Raw genomic sequence first — 26,352 nt, 5'->3', positions numbered from 1 at the left:
GGCATGTCAGGTTTTCCTCATGAAATATTTTAACAAACAAATCAATCATACTAGCAGTGCACAGTTTATGTCATTGTGTAGCTGCACTCATCCTGAAGGGCCCCAAGAGTAAAAATAGTGGACAAAATTTTCAGAGAAGCCGGGACTGAAGAGTTCTCCCTGTCCTTCTCCTGTTTAAGATGGGCAACAGACCATGTCTTCACTTTTTTTGTTTATGATTTCTGGAAACTGTTGGAAGTTTTTAGGGCACATGGCCTGAAATGCCAGTAATTAAAGAATCTGGCTGCTGCCACAAGGTGGTAGACAGGGTATGAAAAGAAGTAGATGTAGAACTAATGAATGTAGGACAAATAAAAATATTTTATTTTCCTTACTGTGGCTGATAAGCAAAACAAATTTAGCAAATAGCAGTATCTATTTGCTACCAAACAAAAGGAAAAGGAGGTGAGTCATAAGAAGCCCTTTGATTAGAAGTACCAGCTTGAAGAAAGAAAGTAACAGTCTTCCTGTGAAAAGATATAAGCCTTCTTTCTGATGAAACTCAGAAAGAAGTATCCAAAGGCATAACAGTGTTCCCAAAAAAATGAAGTTTCTGGAGTAGGACAGATAACATCTGGAGATTCAAAGAAAACAACTGCTTACTCAGTCAAACTGACACCATCTGACTACCCTTGGTCATGCAGTTGTCCTTCTGACCTATTTTTTTCTCTGGAAGTCTCTTACTGGTCTCTTACTTATTTAGCTTTCTATGCAGTATGTTGGCTACCAAGAAACACTGTATAGACCCTAGACCAACTTTAATTGCAACATAAAACTAATAAGTTTTTGCATTTAGATTGCAGCCATGGAGCTTAGCCAGAAACAGATGAGACAAACAGAGAACGTTTCTTTGCTGTGCATGGTGCCTGGGCATAAGGAAAATGAAATATTTTTATTGTCTTGCATTCATTAGTTCTGCATCTCCTGTTCTATAAATTTATTAGTTTGCACTTTTGTAAGTATAAATATTTTATACTAATTCACAGAAGAAGCAGTATATTTTTTTTTTACTAGGCTTTCCATATCCAATGCCCATTAATCTGAATAATGTACCTAGGTCACTCACACAGCTTCAGAATAAATTAATTTTTCATGGTTACATGAAGATTTAAAACACATGGGTGCATTTTTTCAGCAGTAAATTTCTTCAGTTGTGAGCCATCAGCAAGTAAGACATGATTATTCAGGAAAAGCTGCTAGTTCTGGTAGGAGGAGCACTGTCAAGTGTCAAAGCATTCACATTTTGAAAGCTTCAATTAAGATAATTTGTGGAATCTATTGTTAGAGGGATAAAGTTTGTAAGTTTTCCTGCTGCTAAGAACTCCAGGTGTCACCTCCAGCAGTTCCTTTATCCAACAGATACAATTACCTTTCAAATACCCGGGGTTAATTTTTCCTTAGAACTGCCACTAATTTTAAATAATTGAAAACACCTCTGCTACAGAACTGTTAAAAGTTACACATTTACTCTATGCTGCTCTTGGAGAAGAATTCAAGCAAAATATAAAACAGGTATTAAGCCCAAAATATATGTTGAATGATGCTGTATTTAATATATTCAAGGGTCATGCTATCTTCCCCCTCAAAAAAAAAAAAAATAATCAATGAAGATGTGGCCAGATTTAAAGCAATTCTAGTTTTATTTCTTAACAGCCCCAAAACTCAGTTTGTTCCCTCAAAGGTAATCAAAAGTGAAATTCTCAACTACTTGACTCAATAGAACTATTTGAAAATACTTCTGCCCCCACGTGTAGGCAGAAGCTTTTTCTATTGCTAGAGAAAACCAGGAAAGGAAAGGAAAGGTAAATCAGGCCTCCTGTGGCTGTGCTTCACAGTCCACACAGATTAAGACAATGGCATTAATATGGCAGGCCGTGATGGCTGGCAGCTGGGAGGCTAAAGGACCAATCCTAGGGATACTTGCATTGGATGGATGGCAGTCTACAGCAACGGAGAGTCACAATAGGGTTGGGAATGGGGCCAGAGTTCCCTCAGCCAGTCTTCAACTGAGATGAGTATGTGCTGTCTCCAGTTTATTACAAGTTCCTGAGCTGAGCTGTAACTCACATTTGGAGTATTTAACTGATTTTAGAATGGCATATTTGAAATCTACTGTTGTGTCCACAAAAACCGTACAACTATCAACAAACCAAACCTTTTCCTAAATACCTGTGAAAAACTAGAGGATATTTCTACAAAAATACTCTCCATATCCGATGCAGGAACCACTTGGCACTATCAGAGGATGTTTGTCTGCTGGAAAGATTGTAAAGGCTTCTTGTTTAGAGAATAAAATAAATTTTGAAAATTAACCTTTCAAATCTACTACTTTTTAATTAAATATAGAGCAACATGGGTTTATTTGTTTGTTTTTAACATCATAGACTTTTCTGTTACAAAAAGGTGGGTTTTTTTTAACTCAAGCAGGCTCAAACTCTTTCTCAAAGTGGACTAGCATAATGCCTCTGTGGGAGGCCATGAGCATTAGAAATTCTTACATCTCTAAGTGGAGAAACTAAAACTTCACACAAAGCTTCTGTAAATGCCTGTTTCAGGCAGTAATACCAACGCTGCCTTTCATTTCAGCATTTTTATGTCTACATATGTGCTATCACACCTCTGTTTGTGTTTCACATCCAAGAGCTGATTTTTATTTTCTTCACTCATGACATTTCAGATTGAACAAACCTCATGACTTTCAAAGTGACCCTTTTATCACAACAGCTCTGCTGTCAATACAGCTGCACGCTGGCATTCAGGGCAAGAGCACAGACTGATTTAAACTTTAAATACCAAAATATCTTTGATACACCTCGGGGCACAGCAATGATTTCCTCTAAGTTTTGTTTAATTTATAATGTCAATTTAACATGCTGAATATACTATTATCATGTCTCTATTTTTTTCAGCTGTGCTAGGGAAGACTTCACTCACATTCCATAAGCCATGACAAATATTATAAAACTCCACTATAGGATAAAACTCTAAAAAAAGAGACAAACGTAAGTGGAATATTTTTCTGGAATGACCTGGTTTGTTAAGGTTTTTGAGATGTGTCTGAAAATGCAATTGCTATAAAAAACAACAATCAAAAAATGAAGATCTTATTACCATAAAATTACTTTTTTTTTCAAATTCCATCTGAGTGTGAATTTTATTGATTTCCCTTTCTTATGATCAGAGTGTGACTGGACACATACCACTGATCTGATTTTGTCAACCCTAAATAGAAACCTATTTTAAAAGTAGAAATCAAGACAAAATCACACAGACTCAAGTTTGATCACACATAATTCAGCCTTAGCCATGCCCCACTGAACTCAGCAGGAATTCTACAGGATTTGAGACCAGAATAACTACGTCTAAGATGTTACATGGCATAAGATAGAAAAGTCAGAATGCCTGAAACCACTTAACCAGAGACTCCTGCTTTCTTCTTACTCTAGTGCCACTGATGTAAAAATAGCAGCTAGTGATAGAAATGAAGTCAGATGATGATCTGCTTTAGGCAATGACCATCTAGAAAATCTCTCTGGCCACCTGCACATCTTTGCAGACATCGTGGGCTTTCAGACAATGGAAACAGAGTAAGACTATACAGAAGATCAAGCATCTCACTTACAGATAAATGAAGAACACAGGATTTCAAGAATAAAGCAATCTAGGATCAGATTAGGTCATGTGGTTCAAATCCAATCCTCAGCTGTTTCAGACAGTATTTAATTTATAAAATATGTTTGTTTCAAGTCTCATTTTGCTGTTTCCATTGAGGAGCTGATACAGAACTTGTCTCCTCTAGCAGCTAGGAGTTTTTTTCCAATTTCCATTCTAAATTTATTCATGGCCAGCTAGCATTTAAGTTTGGGTCTTTGTTGTTATTTTTTGTAGCAATATTTACCTTCAGATTATTCTCCCTTCTCAGTGTTGTTTTCTCTTTTGCCCATGTACTTAGAAACAGAAATAATATTTTCAACCTTTTCTTTTAGACACTATGAAGTTATTCTCTATCTTTTCCTAAAAAAATCTATTTTCTTCACCTTCATGGTAGCCCTTCTTTGCAGCTTTTCTGTGCTAACTACTGCATGAACAGTTTTGTGCTCCAACATTCAGCTCTAAGTCATCATCTCAAAAATGGTGACATGATACATGACAACGCAATGAGCATTTTTCACATTACAATACAGAGAGACAATGCATGACAATATGATGTATTAGGTCTGAGAAAACGTGCAAGAATGTGTACAGTGTTAATATAAAAAGAAAAATCTTTCAAATTACTTAGATGAAATATAAATAGCTATAAGGAAGACTTCCATGTGATACTTAGAGGTGTTATTATATTCTCCCTTAGCTAACTGGCATTTTCAGACACTCTTAAATTCTTACCCTGTTCTGATTTTCCAAGCCTCTTTTCCTCTCCAACTCATACAGATACATATGTCCCATTACTAGAAATGGGCAAAATGTGAAACACTTAAGTCAGATTTCAACAAAATCACTAATCTCAAACTTGAAGTGCCACCAAAATAACACAAATTTCCAGGAAAAGATGGCTTGAGTTACCATGATCAGACAATGGATATAAAAGCATATCCTCAGATTTCTGGAATTTCCCTGAGTGTTACTGCTTGTTGTAATAAAAGCTGATTTTTTTTCCTTCCAGAAGACTCCAAGAAACTCTTGGGGAATGTTTGATGAAAGAAGGAACATTGCTGGACACCTTGCTGTGCACATATGTGGGTGACCTCCCTCTCAGCTACAGTGGTTGAAGAGTTGGCAACACACTTGTGCTACACAAACATTTTTTACAGATCTTACTGCCACAATAGGGTTGGGTGTTATTTCTGCTTATTTTCAATGATAAAATAAGTCCAGTGCTCTAGTTCACCATGTTTACCAGGGCCAGAAAATTTGAAAAGATTTGAAAGCAACAGTACTTATTCAATTTCTGAAATAAACTGTTAAAAGAAAATTACTTCAAAACAAGGTATTTTATTGAAACAGTCCACCTCTTCCCATCTTTCTATTTAGTTAAAGACAGTCATCATACCTAGCCTCCCTCACTCTGGTTTCCTTCCCTTCTCCACAGAAGTGCCTTGTCCATTTATCAAAACTCCATAGAAAGGTGTTACACACAAACAGCATATGCTTCTAAGAAAGAAATATCAATAAATCTCTTCATACAAAGATAATGCGTGGAAATGCTTTGTGCCAAGTTTTCAAGTTTTCAAGGCCTTGACTGTGTTTTTGTTATGCTTGCTTCACTAGGAAGGTTATCTAGAAGTCCATGCCAACGTTGCTGTAATCCCCAGTTAGTCAGTTGACGGGGTTGTTTTCTCCACATGTTCCACCATCTGGCACATCTTGACACATGGCAGAAAAAACATTCTCTGGTTCAGAGAATGAACATTCAATTGTTTTATACAAATTGGAAAAAGTATCTAAAACAAGGACTGCAAGTGCCTCATCTCGAAATGCATAACAGACTCACTGACAGGTGGGGTCACATCTCTGCAGGCAAATCAGGGAACTGGATTGCACACATTCTCTGTCAGAGAGGAGGGTTCATTTTTTTTTATTTGTTTGTTTTAAACTATTTGGCTGGTAGATAAAAGGGGCCAATCTGCAGCAGCTTTTGTAAAACTACAATGCACATTTTTCAATTCTCCCAGAAAAATTAAAAATCACTTGTTGGCACAGCAACTGTTGCAAAGGCACAGTGGGTGACTGGGGAATTCAAGATAACAACTAAAAATAAGCATAACCTTCTCTCTTTTTTCTGTTTAAGTCAGTATATAGAGTGGCTTTCCAGAAAGAGATTGATTCTGCAGGCACAGTTTAACATGGCAGTGTTCAGTGTCCACGAAGAGACAGCCACACAAATTGAACTGAGAAAGTGGCGATAAATTTTAGGTTTTCCTTTTTCCTTAAATATTGTCTAAGGCAAAGTTAAATAAGGAAGACATTTCACATGTACCTAAGCCTGTCTATCACTATCCAAATTTCCAAGGAGCTGCATATTGTTACCCACTCAGTAAGGGCATTACAAATCAATGCATTTACTCATGATGCCTAACCTGAACAACACATATACTCTTTGGAGATACAGAAAATGTTCTCTTACTATTTTTCTTTTATTTGTTTTCTCTATTTTTTTTTTTTTTGGCTTTTTGTTTGTTGTATCCTTAGGAGCTAGAACCAACCCCCTCAGTTCTTTCTATTTACTCTTTGTTGGATGACAATTCTTCAGCTGAAATGTATCCTATATTTATTTCAGGTCAACTGTGAGACCAAGAAAAAACATTTCCATGAAGCTTCTGCCATTTTACGGAAAGGAAAACTTAAAATTGTTTAATTACCTGTTCCCATAGTCAAAAGTAATATTGGAAAGCAGTATATTTCTCTGCAAACCAATATCTACACTTTTATATTATTAATGAAATAGGCACAATGAAGTGGCTGTCTGACCAGCATGGCTTCCTAATCTATAAAACAATAAGCAATTTTGAAGAGTATTTTTCTGTCAGATCACGGATTGATTATCTTGAACATAGGGGTCCCTTTAATTTTTAGAAAGTGAAAGCTTTATTATGTTTGTCTTTTGATAAAAATGATGGAGTACTGAACCACGTGCATGCCTGAACATACCTGTTGCTAACATTACTGTTTCAGTCCTCAAAAATATCTGCAAGCTGAAAAGCCAAATTCAGAAAAGTGAAACAAATAAACCCTCTCCACAGTTTCTAGTAACAGCTGACCCCAGCTTTAAAGGAGCAGATGGGAGTAATTTGTATGCTATCAGAAAGTGGAAGACCACACAACACGTAAGCTATGGAGAAGGTATCAGATCTGCTAACAAGAGAGAAAATATTGTACTTTTAAAAGCAATTTTATGCTCTAGAAAGTTAGAGCAGTATTTTTATAAACTCGGTTCCTCATGTTATTTACTATCTTCAGATGAGATAATTCTTCCAAGCACCAATAACTCAATGAACACAAACTAAATTTATCCTTGCTAAGTTCTGTACCTATGTAATTACAAACCATGTGTTTTTACTCTGAAGAATGCTGAAATACTCTGAGTAACTACAGGTGGAATTAAGATACTGAGCATTAGTTACACCATGACAATAGTACCTGTTTAACCAATACAAATAAATGGCAAAACTTCTACAAAAAGCTAAATATATATAAAATATGCAGATTTATAATAAAGAACATGCTTTAATTCTCTTAGGCAAAAACCCTTTTACTGACCAGAAAGTTGGGAAAGTTATTCCTGAACTTGAATCTTGTCTCATTAAACTACCAGAGTGCTACAAAAGAATACTAGATATTGAAGTGTGAAATTTTCCTGCTAAAGGGGTGTCATAAAATATCACTGAGAAAGTGGCAATAAGAAATAGCTATTCAGTCCAGAAAAATCTGGGGTGACAAAGTAAAAGTCTACAAGATCACAAGAAAGTTGGAGAGGGGAAAAAGGGATAAGTTCCTCTGTTTCTGCAAGACCCAGAGGGCATCACACAAAGAACAACAAAGGACATGAGCATGAGAGGTGATCAACACGTAGTTTTCTTTGTCAAGGAATGCTGAAATTTTGCAGTTTCAGACAAAGAATTAACAAATCCATGGAAGACTATGAAAATGTTAGAAGCTATGACTCAGGAAGACCCTAAACTGAAAAAGATGTGCTCTGGTTCTGGAAAAGTGTCTCACCTACTTGTCCTGTTTCTGTTTTACTCTAGACACTTTCCTATGGCCACTGCACTGGAAAAAAGCAGAAGTACAAACTACTCAATTTTGATCTTTGTGTAGTAATTAAAGACTCAATGTCCTCAGTAGCTTGCTTGACTGCCTATAAGCAAAAAGCTTTTTCTTATAACCTCGCTGAATCTTTCCCATTTCAACACCTGCATTCTGGCCTTCAAGCATCTCACCACGCAGCAACAGGAGACTGACTTCAGCATTGCAACACCCTTCCCATAGGTAGTGGTGCTGCTCTTATGTCCCCAAAGCTGTCTCTTCTCCAGGCTGAACAAGTCCAGTTCACCCGGTCCCTTCTCACAGGAGTCCTGACACTGCTTTGGTTACTCTCCAATGGACTTGCCACAGGCTACTGATGCATTTCCTGTCTTGGATGGGGGGTCAAAACTTGACACAGTAATGGCACTCAGATGTTGAAGTTACGTCTTGTGATACAAAAAGCAGTGGATGGAAAGTGGACATCTCATTTTTGATAATATTTTCTTTGTTCAAAAAAAAAAAAAATGCTCTCTTCTCATTCAACCATCTTTAAACATGGCTAATACTGGAAGTTGCCCAGCTAAGAGGTAGTAAAGTAGTTCAGATCTCCTAGGGGCCCACTAAAGAGAACAGAGAATTTAAATCTGAATATAAACCTACCTTTTAAATCTGACTTTAAAGTCTGCTAAAATAGTAAAGGGAAAAAAGTTAAATGAAGAAAACCAGAATCCGTGTTGAAGAACGATGTAGTGAAGGAGTAACATAGAGGGTTAATCTTCATATGCTTAAAACATAACTCGTAAGAACATCTGCAAATCTGCAAGTTCAAGGTGGAATGTATCTGTAATATGGAAAAAACCTACAATTTGTTTCAAACTCTAATTTGTGGTTTTTAAAAACAACCCAAAACTAGATGCTGCAAGGAGGTACACATTAACTGTCTGAGCTACTTAAAACACTAGAAGGGAAGTTTTCAAGAAGTTTCAATTCAACATTTGACATTTTTATGGTATCCAAAATTCAAGGACAGTTCTATTTCACAGAATTCTTAAAAAAAAAAAAAAGACCCAACCTCAGTCTACAAAATATATGTCAGCAATACAGTGGATGTAGCTGAAACTGAGATATGTAAGAAGGACAAAGGGATGGCAATATTTTTCCAGTATTTTAGCAGTATTTTGCACAGAAATTAGTGACAAACTCTTTTCCCAAAAACAGGGGGAAAAGGAATATCTTGGTCTTCTCCCCATTTTTGCTTTAAAGCAGCATATTTTTTTTGAGCTTTCCAAAAGAGGATCCACAGAATGACAATGTTTCATTAGAGTCACATTAAACATCAGCAACTCTTTCTTCCCCCAAATAAACCACAATCAATCAATTAAACCACTCCAGTGGTGAAAATGTATAAACATTTGATTAATGTTTAATGTCAAACTCTTTACAAAGAAAAAGAGGCAATAAATAGTGCATGAAAAAAGCTCTGAGAACTCAAGGGAACAGAAGTCTTACTTTCTGGTTTACTGCTGAGCAACTGTGAAAAAAATCCTAAAAAGCAGTTGACTTTTCCCCTTTTTGTGGAGGACAACTTGTAAGAGAATCTTTGAAAATTTAAGCACTGTTTTGACATCTTTGTATGTCAGTTGAATTTGGATTACATTTTTCTTTATCTATCTGCAAATAATTTTCGTTAACATTTCATTATTTGATAACTTCAGAATTAAATTCTCTTTAAGTATCTGAAGGCTAGAGCAATATTATTTAGATAAATATTACACTCAGACAAGTATTTGCATCTCTATTAAAATATGTTTTCCAAACATGTGATTCAATTAGAATCCCAGGATAAATTAGGCTGGAAGAGACTTCTGGAGTTCAGCTGGTCTTAGCAGGGGCAATTTCTCATGAACTTGTGCAGCTGACTTTTGAATAGCTCCAAGGACAGACATTTCATGGCCTTCTTCAGTGAAGTCTTCCAGTGCTTTATGTTGTTGTGTTCTGGGTCTGGCCAAGACAGAGTTAACATCTGTAGTAGCCAGGAGTGGCATGGCCAGGACTCAGAGGTTATTCTATACCATCTGATGTCATTTTCCAGTGGCAGGGGAAGGGCATGGCAGTGGGAGTGGTTGGGTATTGTCAGGGGGTTTCCATGTGAATTGTTTGCCTCTCTCTTGTACCCTCTGTCATTGGTATTGTTGCTGTTATTATTTGTTTTCTTACCTCATTGCTGTTTCCAGTAAATTATTCTTATCTTAACCCATAATCTTTACCTTTTATGCCTCCAGTTCTCCTCTCCATCCCACAGGGGAAGGGGAGGGGAAGGAGGGAGTGAGCAAGTGATGTATGGTTTGGAGTAATTTGAGTGGGAACACTAAATTGGAGAATACCATTCTGAAACCACGACATCTCAGTATAATATTTTTCTCCTCTATCCAGTCAGAGAAGGCCTTGCTGAGACTTGACTGTTGCTCTTGTCTTTTTATTCTACATTTCTGAGGAAGGTCTGGCTTTATCAATTTTTTATACCACAAACATGTTCTTTGTTAAAGAAAATGAAATACAAAAATTACAACCTGTGAGTACCAGATTGTCTATAAAGTTCTACTCATCTCTAAGTAATCAAAGTTGAGCTGAGAAACTAGCTCTGATAAACACACTATAACCTACAGAAGCAGTTATCTGAGGGCATCAGTTCTGAAATGCATACAATCTCTAGAGAACTGACAGAAAAGAAGCAGCTCCACTATAAGGGCATCTACCTTTTCTATCATATTCCTAAAGAGAATATGTGTAAACCCTCTCACCTGGGGCTTCTTTGTCTTTGGAAAGGAAGAGAACAAAGGAACCACACACACAGTTGTTCCCTTCCTCCCTCTCCACCAGTGCCCCATTTGAATTCCACCAGCACTGAGGTGCTAACACAACAATTTTTACATAAAACACAGCTTCCAGTCTGAGTGTTTTTGAAGATCTTGAAAAATCACAGTGATCCTACAATAATAGTCAAGATTTTAATTTTTTAGGCACTAACTCTCAATTATGCTAACACCTAAGTGAGAACACATGTGTACAGGGGTTTTTTGTCAAGAATATTCCTATCACTTTGTGTTTCTATCTTTTATTGACTTAGACCCCTTGTGGTATTCAGATAAGGGTAAAGTGAAGTTCCACACAAGTGATTTGTTGACATAATGCCAGTGAAAAAATATCTGTGCTTTGATGTGCAAAGAAACATGAAAAAATATATAAAGACATACCTGGTCCAATGCAGAATGATGCAATGATTGCAAGGATGCAAAATATACTTAGGTAAGGAAGCCAATGCACAGTGTTCTGGGTAGATAAAAGACATTCATGTTAAGCATATTGTATGTATCACAAATATTTGCAAAAATAGTTTTTAAAAAACCACAGATAGTGTTTTCCATTATTCTTTATCTATTTCAGAATTTAGTCTAGGGTTACTTTAGAAAATCACAGTATTTCTGCAGGACCTTACTAGATGACTTGTATTAAAAATCTTGGTCTCTGTGGAATCCCTGTAGAGAAACATTAGACAAGCTCATGCACCACAGAAGTCAGAACTCTAAAAATTCTCAACTTCTTGTGCTAAAGTTCAAGCCAATCTGGAAAAGAGGTTTTCTTTCCAACGAACAGATTAAGCACCGCCAGCCTCCTCAGATATTTCAGTCATTTTTAGAAAGAGCCACTACGATGGCCCATAGAGCTTCAAAGTTCAGCAGTCAAAGCCTGGGCTGAAGACTAGACACGACACGCTGTCAGTCGGTGTGAGAGCTGAATCTGAACCTTGCCCCTGGGGAAGCCACAGTCCAGGGATTTTTCAACCATAATCTTACTTTGCAGACAAGGAGAGCCATGTCTGCAAACAATAGGTAGAGGTAAAATCAGAACAAACTATAAATGCTTCTTTAAGGGAACTGTAAATGGCATCACTTATTTTCCTCCCAAGGCAGTCTTTCTTCTACTTCTAAGTAGATTTTTCTCTATTCAGACCTCTAAATGATAGGAACCTGAAACATGCTGAGCAATTTCTATGGAGTTAGCAGAACACTTTTCTTAATCACGTATGCCTGATTCTAATACCATTAAGATGGGAAAAAACCATGGATGCCCATTTCTTTCTCTCTCTGACAGGAGGGGTTTGTTCCCCAGTAAAGTGTGAATGATATTTTTATTAGAATTTTACTATTTTTGAAAAGTTGGTTAAGATACATGTAACTGTACTATCAGAAAATATCACCTTGAATGGCACTGTAAAAATATGCTTGCTAAAATATTTTATTGAGATTTAATTTATAAAATAAATAAATTAAAATTTATTTAAAATATTTTTTTTCAGTAAAGACCCTCATTTTGTGGTGTGGTTTTTCTTCCAGTCTGAGTTATTCCTTTAGTTCTGTTGAAACCGTGGTCTCCTAGGCATTAACGTTAACCAAAAGGCTTGTAAATCTATAAAAATTACACAATCTGGAGTTCTTGTTTAGGACAAAATCCAAGGTCTCTGAGAAAGAGAAGGTGCAAATACAGAGTAGACAAATTCCTCTGGGATCAAGCCTATTTGTATCCTTGTCTTTTGTTCAAAGCAAATCTCTGATACTTAACAGATTGAGACACTTTGGATGAAAGGATGTAAAACTGAAAGCCATTCAGACTTCATGGATTTACAATAGCTGAAGGTCTTCACACATCAAACTAGGTTTCAAAAGATCTAGAAGAGAATTTTTCACTCGGCATACAAGATTTGCAATAGCATCTCTCTTCTGGAGGAGAGCTGTTTTACAGCTGTCCTGATTGCAGTATGTGAAGTAAAGCTTTATTGTGCTGTACATACAGGTAAGTCAAACAAAAACTTTGTAATGTTGTGGTGTACACCTGCCAGTCACACTGACTTAATGACTCTCTTCAAACAAGAAAGGAGATTTGAAAGTCAGATTAATGGCACCACACAGGTATCAATAACAGCAGGAAAGCAACTTGATGAAAGACCACCCAAACCCATGCCATTGCAGATGCCAGTTTTACTTCTCAAAAGTCCTCAGGAAGAGAAACAAACTGCATCGTTATGTAAATGGAAGCCAATAAAGGAAAAATTACCCATGGGTAGAATTTAAACTGGTTTAATAATCCTCCTCTGATCATTTGAAACAGGTGGGGAATTGAGTGCTAATAAGATCTGAGAACTTAGAATAAATAGTCATAGAATCATTTGGATTGGAAGGGACCTTTCAAACTCACCTAGTGCCAAACCCACTGCAATGAGCAGGGACATTGCCAAATAGATCAGGTTGTTCAGAGCCCCATCTAACCTGACCTTGAATGTCTCCAGGGATGGGGCATCAATCACCTCTCTGGACAACCTGTTCCATCATTTGACGCTCTCTCATTGTAAAACACTTCTTCCTTATAACTAATCTAAACTGGTCTTGTTTTAGTTTAAAATCTTTACCCTTTGTGCTATCACAACAAGCCCTGATAAAAAGTCTATCCTCCTCTTTTTTCTAAGTGCAAATGTTTCCCAAAGGCTAAATCTTTATATTGCCTATACAAATAGCAGACAAGTAACTTGAAGAAATAGCAAACATGAAATTTTTTCACTACTGGAAAAAAAAAATCCAAACCTAAAATAGTGATGACATATAAAGTAAGAAAGAAATCTCAGAGAGAGTGAATCACAAAGATAAACTCATGGAATGTGTAAAAACTATTTACTCAACTATGGGTAAAATTGTCTTCGTAATAGTTCATGATATGAATAAATCTCTGAGTTAAGGAGACAGAATGTGAGAAAGCCCCTCTTGCTTTTTAATGCAAAAGCTGCTGTGACTAATGATAGCACTTTGAAGTCAAGAGATTCATAAATTAGCAAAAGAGACCGTTCAATCCTTATGCCAGACTGATTAAAAGGATTCACTTACGTAGGAATGTCGAGGCCAACCAGTATTAAGCATATTTAAAATAGGTCAAAGAGAGAGTAAAAATATAGAGTGACTGAAGTGTTACCTGTAAAGTCAGGGAGACAGTAAGTACAGAGAAGAAGACAACCATCAACCCAAAACCTCCAATGAGAAGAGGCCTGCGCCCAAGCCGTTCAATAACCAAGCCCTGGAAAACAAAAGGTGGCATTTGACTTTCTTCATAAAGCACTGAAGATCTTGGACCATGTGATATGTTCTCCCAGTAAACGTGAAGATTAAAAATAAAACCATGAGAGTTGATTTTACACTATTTATAAGCTATACATGTTCGTAATTGTGCTCACAATTATGTTTACACAATTTAGCCTCTTTGAAAACACAAGCCAGCATGGCATCCTTGTTTGAGACCATTGAAAAGACAAGGAAACCATCAAAGCAGTAGTTGGTATTTGTGTTATGCCCAAATTTCCTACTACAGAACAAATATAACCATATAGATAGAAAAATGTGCAACGGGTAAATTCATGTTTAACACCATTAGCATAGTAGATTTCAAAGTTATTGCTACATTTACCTTTTTGAGCAACAGTTTAATAATAAAACAAGTGATGTACATTAGCCATAAAAAATAATTAATATGATGATAACAAAATGAAGTTTGATTTTTTTTACGAGGCATAAATAATTGTAGATTGATTGAATGGTTTACAAATTTGCACCAAATTTCTATAATAACATTCTTATAATATGTAATTTTTAAATACCAATGTCGAAGCAAACTATAGTCTCTTGCTTTTGTATTTTGAGTGCTTCATAATTTCAATATCTCTCTGAATTTAAGCTTAAACATTTAAAATTTAAGTCTTAAAGCTTTTTAGCATAGATTAAATTTTGATTAAACTAGAATTTATTTTAAATTTCTTTTTTTGTCCAAACACAGAAGAAACATTTAGTCGTAATTTTAGACAGATAGCGTAATTAGAATATCCAGACAAAAGAAATCCACCCAGAAGAAAACTTTGCTCAGACAAGTGATTGTAACACTGATACTTGTGCACTCATGTTCATTTTAAATTTCTATTTAACACTTGAATATAAGTCACAAAATCTGAATAGAGAAGAACATAATGAAGAATTGCTTCAAAACCTGTAACATGAAACTGTCTTTGCTAGTCTGACTCATTAAAATAGGCTAATACATATTTTAGGTCATAATGGATGATGTAATTTTCATGCTGATAATTACTAAAATTACAATTACAGTTGGTTTTCTTATGAGAAAAATAAAACAAGTTTACAAAGCCCAAAATGTACTATTTCAAATAAGGTAGAGTCAGACTCACATGACTGTTTGTCATATAATTATTTACTATAGGTTGAAATCCATCTTCCACATATCTTTTGAGCAAAAGATAAAATGAGCAACTAAAATGAAACCTGGACTAACACCCTTAATTCTGGGAGACAGGACACACCATTCCCCTGTGAGCATTGAGATGAAATGTGTTAGAGGAAAGCACAAAGTCACCCAGAGACTTGCCTCGAGTGGCAAGAACTTCTTCAGAGTGGGGTTGAGGATCAGATCTTAGGACAGGCTTCAACATGTGTTCACCTTGTACCCTGAGCTGAACTTCCACACCAGAGATGTGCACTGTTACACTGCAGAACACTGAAAGCAGCTCTGTGGCAAGATTTAGCATTCCTTGTTTCTTTGAACGGCAAAATATACTCACTTGGAAAGTTTCCACAGCTTCCATAATAGAATTATGGAATTCCAAAAAGACGCGCATTGATGTTAATAAGATTTCACATTGTGCTCATGAGGACCAAATGTTTCAAAATTGCAACTGCTTCACTGTTGAAACCTTTACAAGATGGTAAGTAGTTTCCATTATGATGAATGAATCCATCTTGCCGATGGATTTTAACAGATTATAACGTAACTTCCCAAGAACTCTCGAGATGCAAGTATTTATCACCTCATTTTCTTCACCTGCTATGACTGGCTGTCACTGGAACATATTTCTTCCTGTTCTGACCCCAGTAAGAGCCACCGAGTTTCAATGGAAATATCTTGCATCACACATACACTTAACCAAGAGACATCTTTTATGGATCTGAAGGATGAATGGGTCTGTAAGACAGAGACTTCTGCAACAGATGTTGCACATGTAATTTGGTATGAATTACACATTCAGCAATAAATGCTGCACATGTAATTTGACATACTGGGCAATTTCTCTTATTTTTTTCAATGTTGGGTTGGTGGTCATGATTAAACAATTTCAGTGTTCCCCAGCTGGTGGGTTTTATGTTAAAACAGGGTAAGGGATTATGCTTTTCTTAGAGGCAAAAAGGGTCGTAGATGCCTCTCGTACAAAACGTGGTGAAGATCCGATACATAGTTTTCAGTTGTAAAGCTCAAAGCAAATCAAATTCCAGTAAGGGAGAACAGCTTGGACAAGTCCTTCAAAAAAACATGTGCATGCAGTTATGTCTACCTACACTGTGGACACATTTGTGTAAAACTAGGTGGGTTGGTGAGGTACTCCCTGTTTTAATTGAGACCAGCCAAGCAGATACAGTTACAGCAGATCTGTGGGTTCTATATCCTTTTTACAGAACATAACAGTAGTTTCTAATATATTTGAATTCTGTTTTACTCAGAGATAATTTGGGAAGAAATAAAGCAAATGCATGTGCAAGCAAATCCATGACATTCTGTTTCCTGAGCTAATGCCAGGTTTCCCAAGCATTCATCAATGCTATCTGTTTAATACAGAACCATTCAGGAACTTGGATGCTTCAGCTTCTGGGCACTAGCTGCAGTTTCTGACCCAAACAATTTATAATTGCTGTTGTTCGTTACACTTCTGGTCATTTATGGAATGGACCAACTTCCTTCACAGGAAAAATAATCAGGAATTTTGTCCTTACTCACAGGGACACTATGTTGTCTCAGAATTGCTGGGAATCCTATAAGCATTTCCACTTTGAGGATTCAGCAATACTTGAAAAGCAGAGTCTAACACATCTTCCACAACAGCAAGTTTCCCTGGTGAAAAAAATGCTGGTTTTGAGGTTAAAAACAGACAGCAATTAATTTTTTTAGTTATGATTATACTAATTCAAAACTTGTTAATTTGCAAAACCCACTAAGATGCTTATGACTCATAAGAAGTGGAAGATGATTCACCAGTTCTCAAGTATTTATAGTTTTGAATGCTCTACTGCTATGCATTGGTAACTGTTACCTATTGAAGACCTATAACAAGTCAAAATATACTATACAGTAGAGTAAATGAAATAACAAGAAATTCAGTATATGCTCTAGTACAGACAAAAGAAGAACCTTACAACTGTTTTCAGTGATAGCACACTGAGTTATGTGCCAAATTGTGTAGGCTGATACTTGTTTATGTGTGATCATAAACATGCCTTTGCAGAACCCTATACCCAGTCATGATAATTAACATAGCTGAAATTACTGAAAATGTGTAAAAAAATATTGTAACCAAAATTCTCTCAGCACAAATGTTTGGTGATAATAAGGCAACTGATATGCAAACTACGTTAACATTTCACAGAACTTACTTTTGTCTGGCAGGAAACAGTTGTGAATAAAGTTAAAGAAGCAAATGTCAACCTTTTCACTTGAGTCAGCTGCAGATACCAAGGCTGACATAATGAAAGCAGAGTGCATTAAAAAAAGATCAGACAAGCTTGTCTGGACAAAATTAATGTCTAGGCAAGTTTTACAGCCCAAATAGGAGGTCACTGAATACTATTCCCTACTTATATCCTGGTCCTAGATTATACTAAGAAAACTCTGTCAGATTTTCTTGATGTGAAGCTCTGTGAAGAAGTTTGCTCTGTATGTTAATGTCAATAGTAGCCACACTTTCTTTCTGACATATTTTGGATAAAGGTCTGAGTTAGACTGTATGACTGGTTTCAGACTTAATGTGGCAAGCTCTTAATTCCATTTTAAGTATCAGGACGAAAAAGTATAATCTCATTTATGTAACTTTATGACACAATGTGTAGTATCTTGCATCCAGGAAAAGGAGCAGAACAGCAGACTGAGCATTATAAATTGAGGGGTTTTGCTTTGTATTTTGATGTATGTCCATCAGTATACTCTATGAATTATACATTTTAAAACAAAAAAGGGTTATTGTATTTAAGTACCTAAACTGGAATTTACAGGCCTAGCATCAAGTTTGACCACATAAGCAAAAGCCTTAAATAAATTGCTGCATTTGCCTGCATCTGTGTTAAAGTCGTGACAGGATAAGATCCTACACACCTTCTGTAGCTGCCAGGCTGGAGATTACTCTCAGCAAAGGGTAGAATTGATTGCTAAGTTTCCAAGCTCAGTTTGAAGCATTTTGCAGTAAGGCATCCTTAATCAGCTTCAGTTGGAAGAGAAATCTTCTACTCACTAAAGATGCTCTCCATAGTCGATGCCTGCCAGACCAGCATGACTGAGACAGGAACTCATCTAGCCAGATGCTTTTGCCTCAGCAATGCTTGGTAACAGCCCCTAGGGTGACACAAAAGCACCTCATTTCATTGTTCCTATGATGTCCCTTCAGTAAACTGTAGATATTTCTGAATCAAAACTCCTTCTGTTGGTGATTCAGCTGTTAAAAGCCCTAAGTTTTGTTTTATGCCATGTTCATGCTATAAAAGCGAGACTAGATCCCAACCTTAATCTATGACAGCTTATTGTGGCTGGTGCTTTATTTTCTAATGATAGTATTTGAATGCCCTGATGAAGATCATCTTGAACATTACTCAAAACCAATGTTTTTTAATCCTCAGCAGCAGGAGATAGCTTTAAGAGTTTCAATTTCTGAATGTATCCTGCAAAAGGATTTGCACTACATAAACTCAGTCTTTAACCATGTGCACCTTGGGTGTTAAGAGTGGCATCGTAAGGTAGACCTTCATAATGAGACTTTTTCTCCTGGAAGGCACTACATGGTTACTTCAACACATGTAAGCCTTGTCTAGTCATAAGTCCACATGTATTAAAACAATTGAAAAGGAATCACGTCTTTGTCTAACAGCAATTCCATTGATCACTTGTGGATGAATGCAGTGTGCATTAACGCAGTCACACTCTGCAGTCCACCCCGCAGTGAAAATGTGCCTGTATGCCTCTGTCCATCAACAAACACCATGATCTGAGATGCTGGTTGGCCAATCTTTCTTTTCTACTGCTGACTCTACCCAGGCTATTACAGGCCAAGATATAACTTTCAAATTCTGGTAATCCTTGAGCAACAGCTTGTCCGGGTGAGGGGAGAAAGAGGGAGGAATGCCATGTTCTTGCACTCTCCTCTACTTACATCCTATTGGGGTTTATGGACAGGTGAAGGTTGATTCTGACCTAGTGTGAACAGTCTCACATGGGACTGCCTTAAAAATCCTACTAAAAATCAGATTATAGCATAACTCCCTAAGAACTCTTGAGATGCAAGTATTTGCCACCCCATTTTTTTTCATTTAATATGCTGGCTTTCACTGATATATATTTCTTCCTGTTCTGACCCCAGTAGAGCCACAGAGTTTCAATGGAGATATCTTACATTGTCCTTTGGAAATCATGGAGGAAATGTGTTGGGGATGAGAATACCTATGGAAGTATCTGGAGTACCCTTGTTTTAAGATGAGCCATGGCCCAAGCAGGGAATCCCTCCTATGTTAAGATCTATTAACATTAGAAGAAACACAGACCAAGTCTAAGAGCTCTTTCTCATGAGATCCTGAAGCAGAATAAAATCATCTCGCCTAAGAAGGTTGGCTTCCTTGACTTCTGTGTGATACTGCAAAGGATTTCCTGTATTCTTTTATGGTCTAGTACTGAAATGTATTTTAACTCACTTGTGGCTTCATATGGCTTGTCTCTGTCACAGGCTTTTAGTAACACCTTGGTGCATCACCTTATGGGAAATGCTTAAGGCACAGTGTTCTCAATATAGACATAGCTAGTCTCTTTCTGTGAACACTATATAAAGACCAAATGTGGTGTCACAGATGGTAAAATTGGATGTGGGATGTTTAATTTGAATAACATTCCTTTTTATTCTATGCTGGTTTCATGGAGGAGGGAAGGAACCTTTTCAGAAGCTTACTTGTCCCTTTACATTCACCCTGCTGCCTTGCTAAAGAAAGGCACTGGTGAATTGTTCTTTTTGCGCACTAAGAGTAAGATAACAACTAAATTAAATAATCTCAATCAGTAAAAATTAAAAAATAGCCACAGTAATCAATCTTACTAAAGAATAACTAAGTTTGTGGAATCCCCTTACTGCAGAATTTATAGAACAGACTTCTAATAATCACAGGGAATTATTTAGGTATATTCTATCCTACTTTAATGAATGGTTTCAGGTTAGATAACATATTGCTGTAATATGCCTACAAGTAGCAAATCCAGTCAGTCAGTCATTCCAGAGGACACCAAACTTCTTCAGAAGTAAACTGAAATTAATGGGCACCCTCATTAAAAAGTGGATTGTCTAGTCAGTCCTCTAAACCGAATCTGTGTTCAGTACAGTGGGTGGAATTCTCTACAATTAATGAAAAAACATACAGGAAGTTTATATTCTCTCCCTAGAGAGAAGCCAGGGTATCAAGTATGCAATGCTACAACAGAGGTGTTTTGTGAAGTAAACTAGGAAGTGCTAGTGCAAGCAGAATTTGTAGCCAAATTATATGAATGGAAGGAACATAACGATACAGGTGTTTCACTTTTCAATGGCTTGGTAACATGGCTTTTGCTCGAGGGGAAGAGGAACGGAGCTGTAGGCAAAGCATGCTACTAGCTGGCATATCAAGAGATCTGAGGCAATACAGAGCTATAAAATGATGGGATGTTATTTGCCTTTCCTCACGAACCACATCAACATTATTACTATATGCTGCTGCTCCTAGGAGACACGTTAAAGGGAAACTTTCAAAATTTTTCACAGTTTCAGTATTTCTCTCCTAAATGTTAACTTTGTTTTCTGTGAAATATGTCTATTTCAATCTATTCCTTTGGCATTCATCAATGGAGCTCATCAATACCTCAGTATTCTTACTGAGGCTCAGAGTCTCATAGCCACCTCATTTAGGCATAATGATCACAGATGGTACGTGATTTCTTGTGGGCCTCTCCTATCGAATTTGCAAGGACAAAAACTATATCTCTGTTACTGATTATCTCTACTGAAATCCTGGAGTTTACTGTAAGTAAAATCTGGCTTCTTCTAGAAAGCACAACATATTAAAAAGACCAGGAAAATAAAGTCCTGTTTCTGCTTTCTTCTGTTTATTTCCTGAGTAGTACAAAAGGCGTGCACATCTGACTTAACATTTAATGCTGTCAAATAGATTAAACAAAAATGGCATAAAGAATCATTGGGATAGGTTAAGAGGGGGAAGAAATGCCCCATCCTTAGTGCTAGGAATGAAGAAAATTAGAGGAAGTTACTTGAATAAATAAGCTGCAAAAAACCCTCAACTGAAAAATGAAATTCACACTGTTGTTGCTTTAAACAACAGCAATGAAACATCTCTGTAGATTACTGTAATAAAATTAAGGCTACAAAACAGCATCTCTTGACCTGAGAAATCTGAAGAGAGAAGAGATATCAACACATCAGCATTTCCAGAAGCACGGCAGGTAGCTTAAACAGAAAAAGTATTAAAAACATTTCTCTTGAGAACAAAAAGTTACGCATACCAGGAGCCAAAGCAGACACATCCACCTCATTATGTATGAACAGTGTGCTCTGAATAAGCCCCACAAACTGACAGCACAGATGACAGACCCTATTTATATAATGGCTTTAATATCAGGGAATCATCTCCATGTAATTTTCCTCTGTTTTCACATAAAAGAGGTGTATTCTTCACTTATATCAGTGGCAGAATTATCATAATTGTTTTTACATATATCTTAAACAGAGGAGCGTTTGTGCAGAATCACAAAGAAGAAACTGTAACAGGTAGGGACTTCCATATTTCCCTACTAATCAATGTCTCTTTAATTAAAAAAGAAATTAAAAATAGAAGCTTTAGCCAAAAATAGATTTGTGGAAATTCAAAAAGATGAGAAGAAGATATCTGTGACCTTTAGAGTCCTTATGTCCTAGGCAATAAGAAAATATACTTGATAGCTTGATTTAGTTTAACATTTTGTAGGTCATAAGCAGTTGCTCTGCCACAGAAAAGGATTTTTTTTTCCAAAACCATTCTTCTGACATTTAAAAATGCTTGGCTTGTGTGTCCAGTATTGTGCAAATACAGTTAGTATAGAATATATGAAGATAAGGAAAAATTCTAGCAAGAAAAGAAAACAGTACTTGCTTGTTTGCAACTTTCCATTCCTAAGACCTCTCCCATTGCTTCTTATTTATTGCAGTGCAAATAGAAATGCATTTCCTTTAGCAATTAATCGTGCATTCACCTACTAAAACTTTCAGATTAAGTTTGCTCATTTAGTGTATTTTTTTTTCCTAGTCAACTTTTCCAGTTTGAAATTGGAAAGAAAAAATGTGCATGGATGATTTTTTCTATTGTTTCCTCTTCATTCAGTGCAGTGAAGGTCCCCAACCTACTCAGGAGCTCACATGTTACGAAAGGATGCCTGCTTGTCCTCGGTGAGTGAGAGAGCAGAATTTAACACCACCCTAGAAACGGGATACCCTTTTCTAGCATGCTGGCTCACTTTGCCACCAATCTGGGTGGCTGTTTCTGCAAGCCACAGCGAACACACCGACCTGTACTGTGCCTGAGCCTTCTCCAACAACACTGTCTGCTTACAAACAGACACATGAGAAGACTCTCAGATGTGAATAAACTGCTACCAGGTAAAGTTGTTTTACCAGGTAAAATCATTTATGAGTTACCACTTAATATACTTTGGGCCTTGCTGTTTCTGTCTTCTTCCTCTTCGCTCATACAAAGCACCTCAGGATATACCAACTCATATGTTCCTTTTATGGAACTAAAACTAAAGAGCATCTTAGAAAAAACATCCCAAAGATGCAAAACCGGGATTAGGATTAAAATTAGAAATAATATTTTCAATCACTTTATCAAGTGTTACACTTAATCAATATACTATTCTCTTTATATTTTTAACCTGTGTAAGGAAATAAAATCAGTAATTTAAATATCAAGCATGTTAATGGATTTTTAAAACCATACTTACAGAAAAAACAGCAGCCAGAGTCTCAACAGCACCAGTACTTAGCGTAACATAGGGAATTGTTTCATGACTGATCCCAGCTTCACTGAAGATGTTGTTTGTGTAGTACCAGATCTGTATCAGAGAGAATAAAATGAGTTATTAAACAATATGGATTGAACTACAATATATTGGTATTCAATTCAACCACCTAATCTGCCAGAGGCCAGACTTGTTAAACCTCTGAGCACTCTCAAATGACCAAGGGCTGGACAAGGGACAAAAAATGAAGGGAAGGTACAAATTCCAGGATTAGTCACAAGGCCGCTGCCCTTCTGCTTGCAGAACCAGGCAGAATTACAAACAGCTTTAACTCAATTTAGCTTAATTCACTTTAGGAGTAAATCAAAGAAACTCACTTTAAACTTGAACAAGAGGATACAAATAGGTTTCATGTGGCTGAGCCACGTTGCTTAACCAGCAGGTTTGTGTGGCTTTATGGAATACTTTAATGGCACATAACAACAGAGGAGAACACAAGAAAGAGATGTTGAGAGGCACTGAAGAATCTGCTCAGTTTTGGATAGAAGGTGTGAGATTTATCTCCAGTTTAACATCACTGCAGTGAGGACATCAGCAGTCAAGTCATTCCCCTAATGTTTCTTTATTATCCACGGGAAGAAAAGATATTTTTAGAATGAGAGTTGCTTGGTGAAAACTAAAAAGCTGTTTTTAGGATGAAAGAAATCATAGGCTAGAAGTAGCTGTCACTAATGGAGAGAAACAGAGGTTGCATAGCTTAGAGGAAGTCAATCATGTTTGGTCGGTAAAACCATATCCAGTGGTGACAATATCCAGGCAGAGAATAATAGCAATATTCTAAAATAAAAAGTCTGGTAATCATCAAAGCCCTATTCACATCACAAATAAAGTTTGAAAACCATATGTGTTTGACTCAAGGTGACAACAAAGAATTAGCCAAAGCTTTTGGCTGCCAAAAGCATGCAAGAAGGAGAGACTGCCTTGGAGAGTGAAAATATAATTGATTTACTAGAGAAAATGAAACAACTGATTATCAAAAGAAAATAAACTTCTAAATCACAGGTAATTTACCAGTGACAACAAAACTGAAAGCCAGAGATAATGATGGCACTAAACATAAAAGTAGCAGTGATATTTTTCCCCATATGCTGTCCATGGGACACACCCTAACAGGGTTAAAAAAAAGATTTGTCTAATGAATGGGAGTGTTATGATCACATGAGGAAAATCATGCTACCTGCTAGCATACTATGCACATGCTACATCTGTTCATCAAGATACTAACCCAGGAGTTTTGTAAAACAAAAAGTAACTCTAAATTCCAAATTAGCCCTTCAGCAAAGTTGCTGGTCCCAGATTAAAGAAGAAAATCCAACTCATCTTACATAAAACCAAAGCAAAATAAAACACCAGTGATAAGTCACCTTATCACCCTACAGATAAGGAGAAGTTGACTGAAGACTTTTATGCCTACTGCTGACACATCAGCTCACACCAGAGCAGTGATGAGAATAATATCAGCAAACTTCTCTATATGAAGGAATCTGCCTTCATGTAGCACGTGTTGGTGTTAACTGACCATTGGCCTGCTGATACAGAGCACAGACTGAAGCAAAACCAAGTTCTCTCTGAAATGTTAATGCCCACTGATAATTTTTTGGGGACCCAGTACAGTGACAACACATTCACTTTCCATATACCTACACAGTATATAAGAACAAGAAGGTAGGATAAGAACTGTGATAAAAATAATTTTCTTCTTCATTCTACAAGTTACAAGACTGATTTCATGCAATAAAGTTAGAAATCATGTAATTTAGGCATTTTATTATTGATTCATTATTGATATCATTTTTGTATAGCAGCTAGAACTTCTAAAAATGATAGAGATATTGCAGGTTTTCACACCTTAAAAGAGAGGCAAAAGGCCAAAGAGTCATTCAAGCAGTTAACTCCTGCCAAAACGCAACAACTAGAACACAAGATATTTTGCAATTTTTTTTACAGAAGAGTATGACTGACCACTGATGGTAAGATTAAAAAACTCGCAGAACAAAGACAGGATAAGATTCATTGACTCACTACTCTAACAGCACAAATATAAATTAGGATAAAAATTAACAAAATGGACATATTTGAAAACTAAAAAGCGAATGTTTTTCAGCTTGTGTATCATTGAAAAGGGAAATACATTGGCAAACTTACTAGGCTAAAGACGACTGTTCTACTTTCACTTAAGATATTTTTCTAACATGCTTTTTGTCAGCTAATGATTTCATTAGCTAACAAAATTAGCTAATGATTAGGCTAAAAGTTTTGGAGTGAAAGAGCTATTGAAAATGGTGCAGAAGGTTCAAAAACTAGATGGGCAACAACAGAGATGCAGTGTGGCACACTGCATACTCACCCCTTCCTGCCCTGCCTGGTGCCAGGTATTCTCCATACCAACTGTGAAGAGCACACTGTGGTACAACTTTTGCATAGTGAAAACACGTATTGTTACTCAGATCCATCCCCAGCATAATTTCTTTCTACTTGAAATACAGCCCTCTGCCTTAAGGGGAGATCCTACAGAAGCCTAGGGATCCCACTTTGGGAATGACTCCCTTAAAGTAATATGCAGCCAGTGAAAAGGATAAACCGGTGAAAACTTCACTATAGTTTTACTTCTTCTTTAGAACTGAGATAAAATGGTAGAAGATAAATGAATTTATTATGGTTTACATATATCAGATAAATGTTATCAGATGAAAAGAGACTAATACAAAATAATTTTTTTATGTCAATGCAGGTCAGATTGTCTGGTATTTTGTTAGAATTGAAAACATTATTATGATCAGAACTTCACTGTGGTTTCTGTTCCATGTGGAAACCAACAAATGTACTGTTTTTAAGCAAAACAAACTTTTATTTAAAGCAAAAGCCTTAAAAGGAAGCAAGTTTCTCAGATACCAGCAGGATGATTACAGCTGGCAATTTCCCTGGAGAACGACCTGAGATTCTCGCCTGAAAGAATTCCAACTTTCCCATATGCCCTGTCCAGATGGTACTTGTGGAAAAGACCAGACTGCCTAAGAGGGCACTACAGACAAAGCAAATGATGGGAGCAATGAATGAGAAGGGGTGTTCACTGCCAGTTAAACCTGGCTGATACTGGCTCACACCCAGCAGGTTGGTTCAGATGCACTCAGGCAAACTAAGACCCAGTTCTGCAATATTTGTCACGCCTGGGCCTGTCCTCTAATCTTGGAGTTTCGGGTGACTTGAGCAAGATCAATCAGGAAACCCAAGCAGAAGAGACAAGCTGTTGAAGCCTGTTCTCTTAATCAACTGGTCCAGCTATTTCTCTTGACCTCTCATGATTTGCTTGGTTTTACCATTAACTATTACTAACAACTATTTCATGTT

At 36.7% G+C, this 26,352-nt stretch overlaps 1 protein-coding gene across 10 annotated transcripts in view; it reads right to left on the bottom strand.

The window, feature by feature from the left end:
* The window catches only part of SLC2A9 (solute carrier family 2 member 9), a 107,504-nt gene that overhangs the window by 19,304 nt on the left and 61,848 nt on the right, over window positions 1-26,352 (bottom strand). For all 10 annotated transcript variants that reach the window (XM_051798449.1, XM_051798454.1, XM_051798451.1 and 7 more), the window contains 3 exons: window positions 22,927-23,037; window positions 13,801-13,902; window positions 11,037-11,112 (listed from right to left, as the gene is read on the bottom strand). In XM_051798449.1, coding sequence (XP_051654409.1) covers window positions 11,037-11,112; window positions 13,801-13,902; window positions 22,927-23,037 — 289 coding nt within the window. The remainder of the gene's footprint in view (window positions 1-11,036; window positions 11,113-13,800; window positions 13,903-22,926; window positions 23,038-26,352) is intronic.

Source organism: Manacus candei, unplaced genomic scaffold (genome assembly GCF_025592945.1).
Source record: "Manacus candei isolate 608988 ecotype Guabito, Panama unplaced genomic scaffold, ASM2559294v1 h1tg000048l, whole genome shotgun sequence".
Lineage (NCBI taxonomy): Eukaryota > Metazoa > Chordata > Aves > Passeriformes > Pipridae > Manacus > Manacus candei.
Note: the sequence above shows the minus strand (reverse complement) of the source record. Positions and strands in the feature narration are given on the sequence as shown.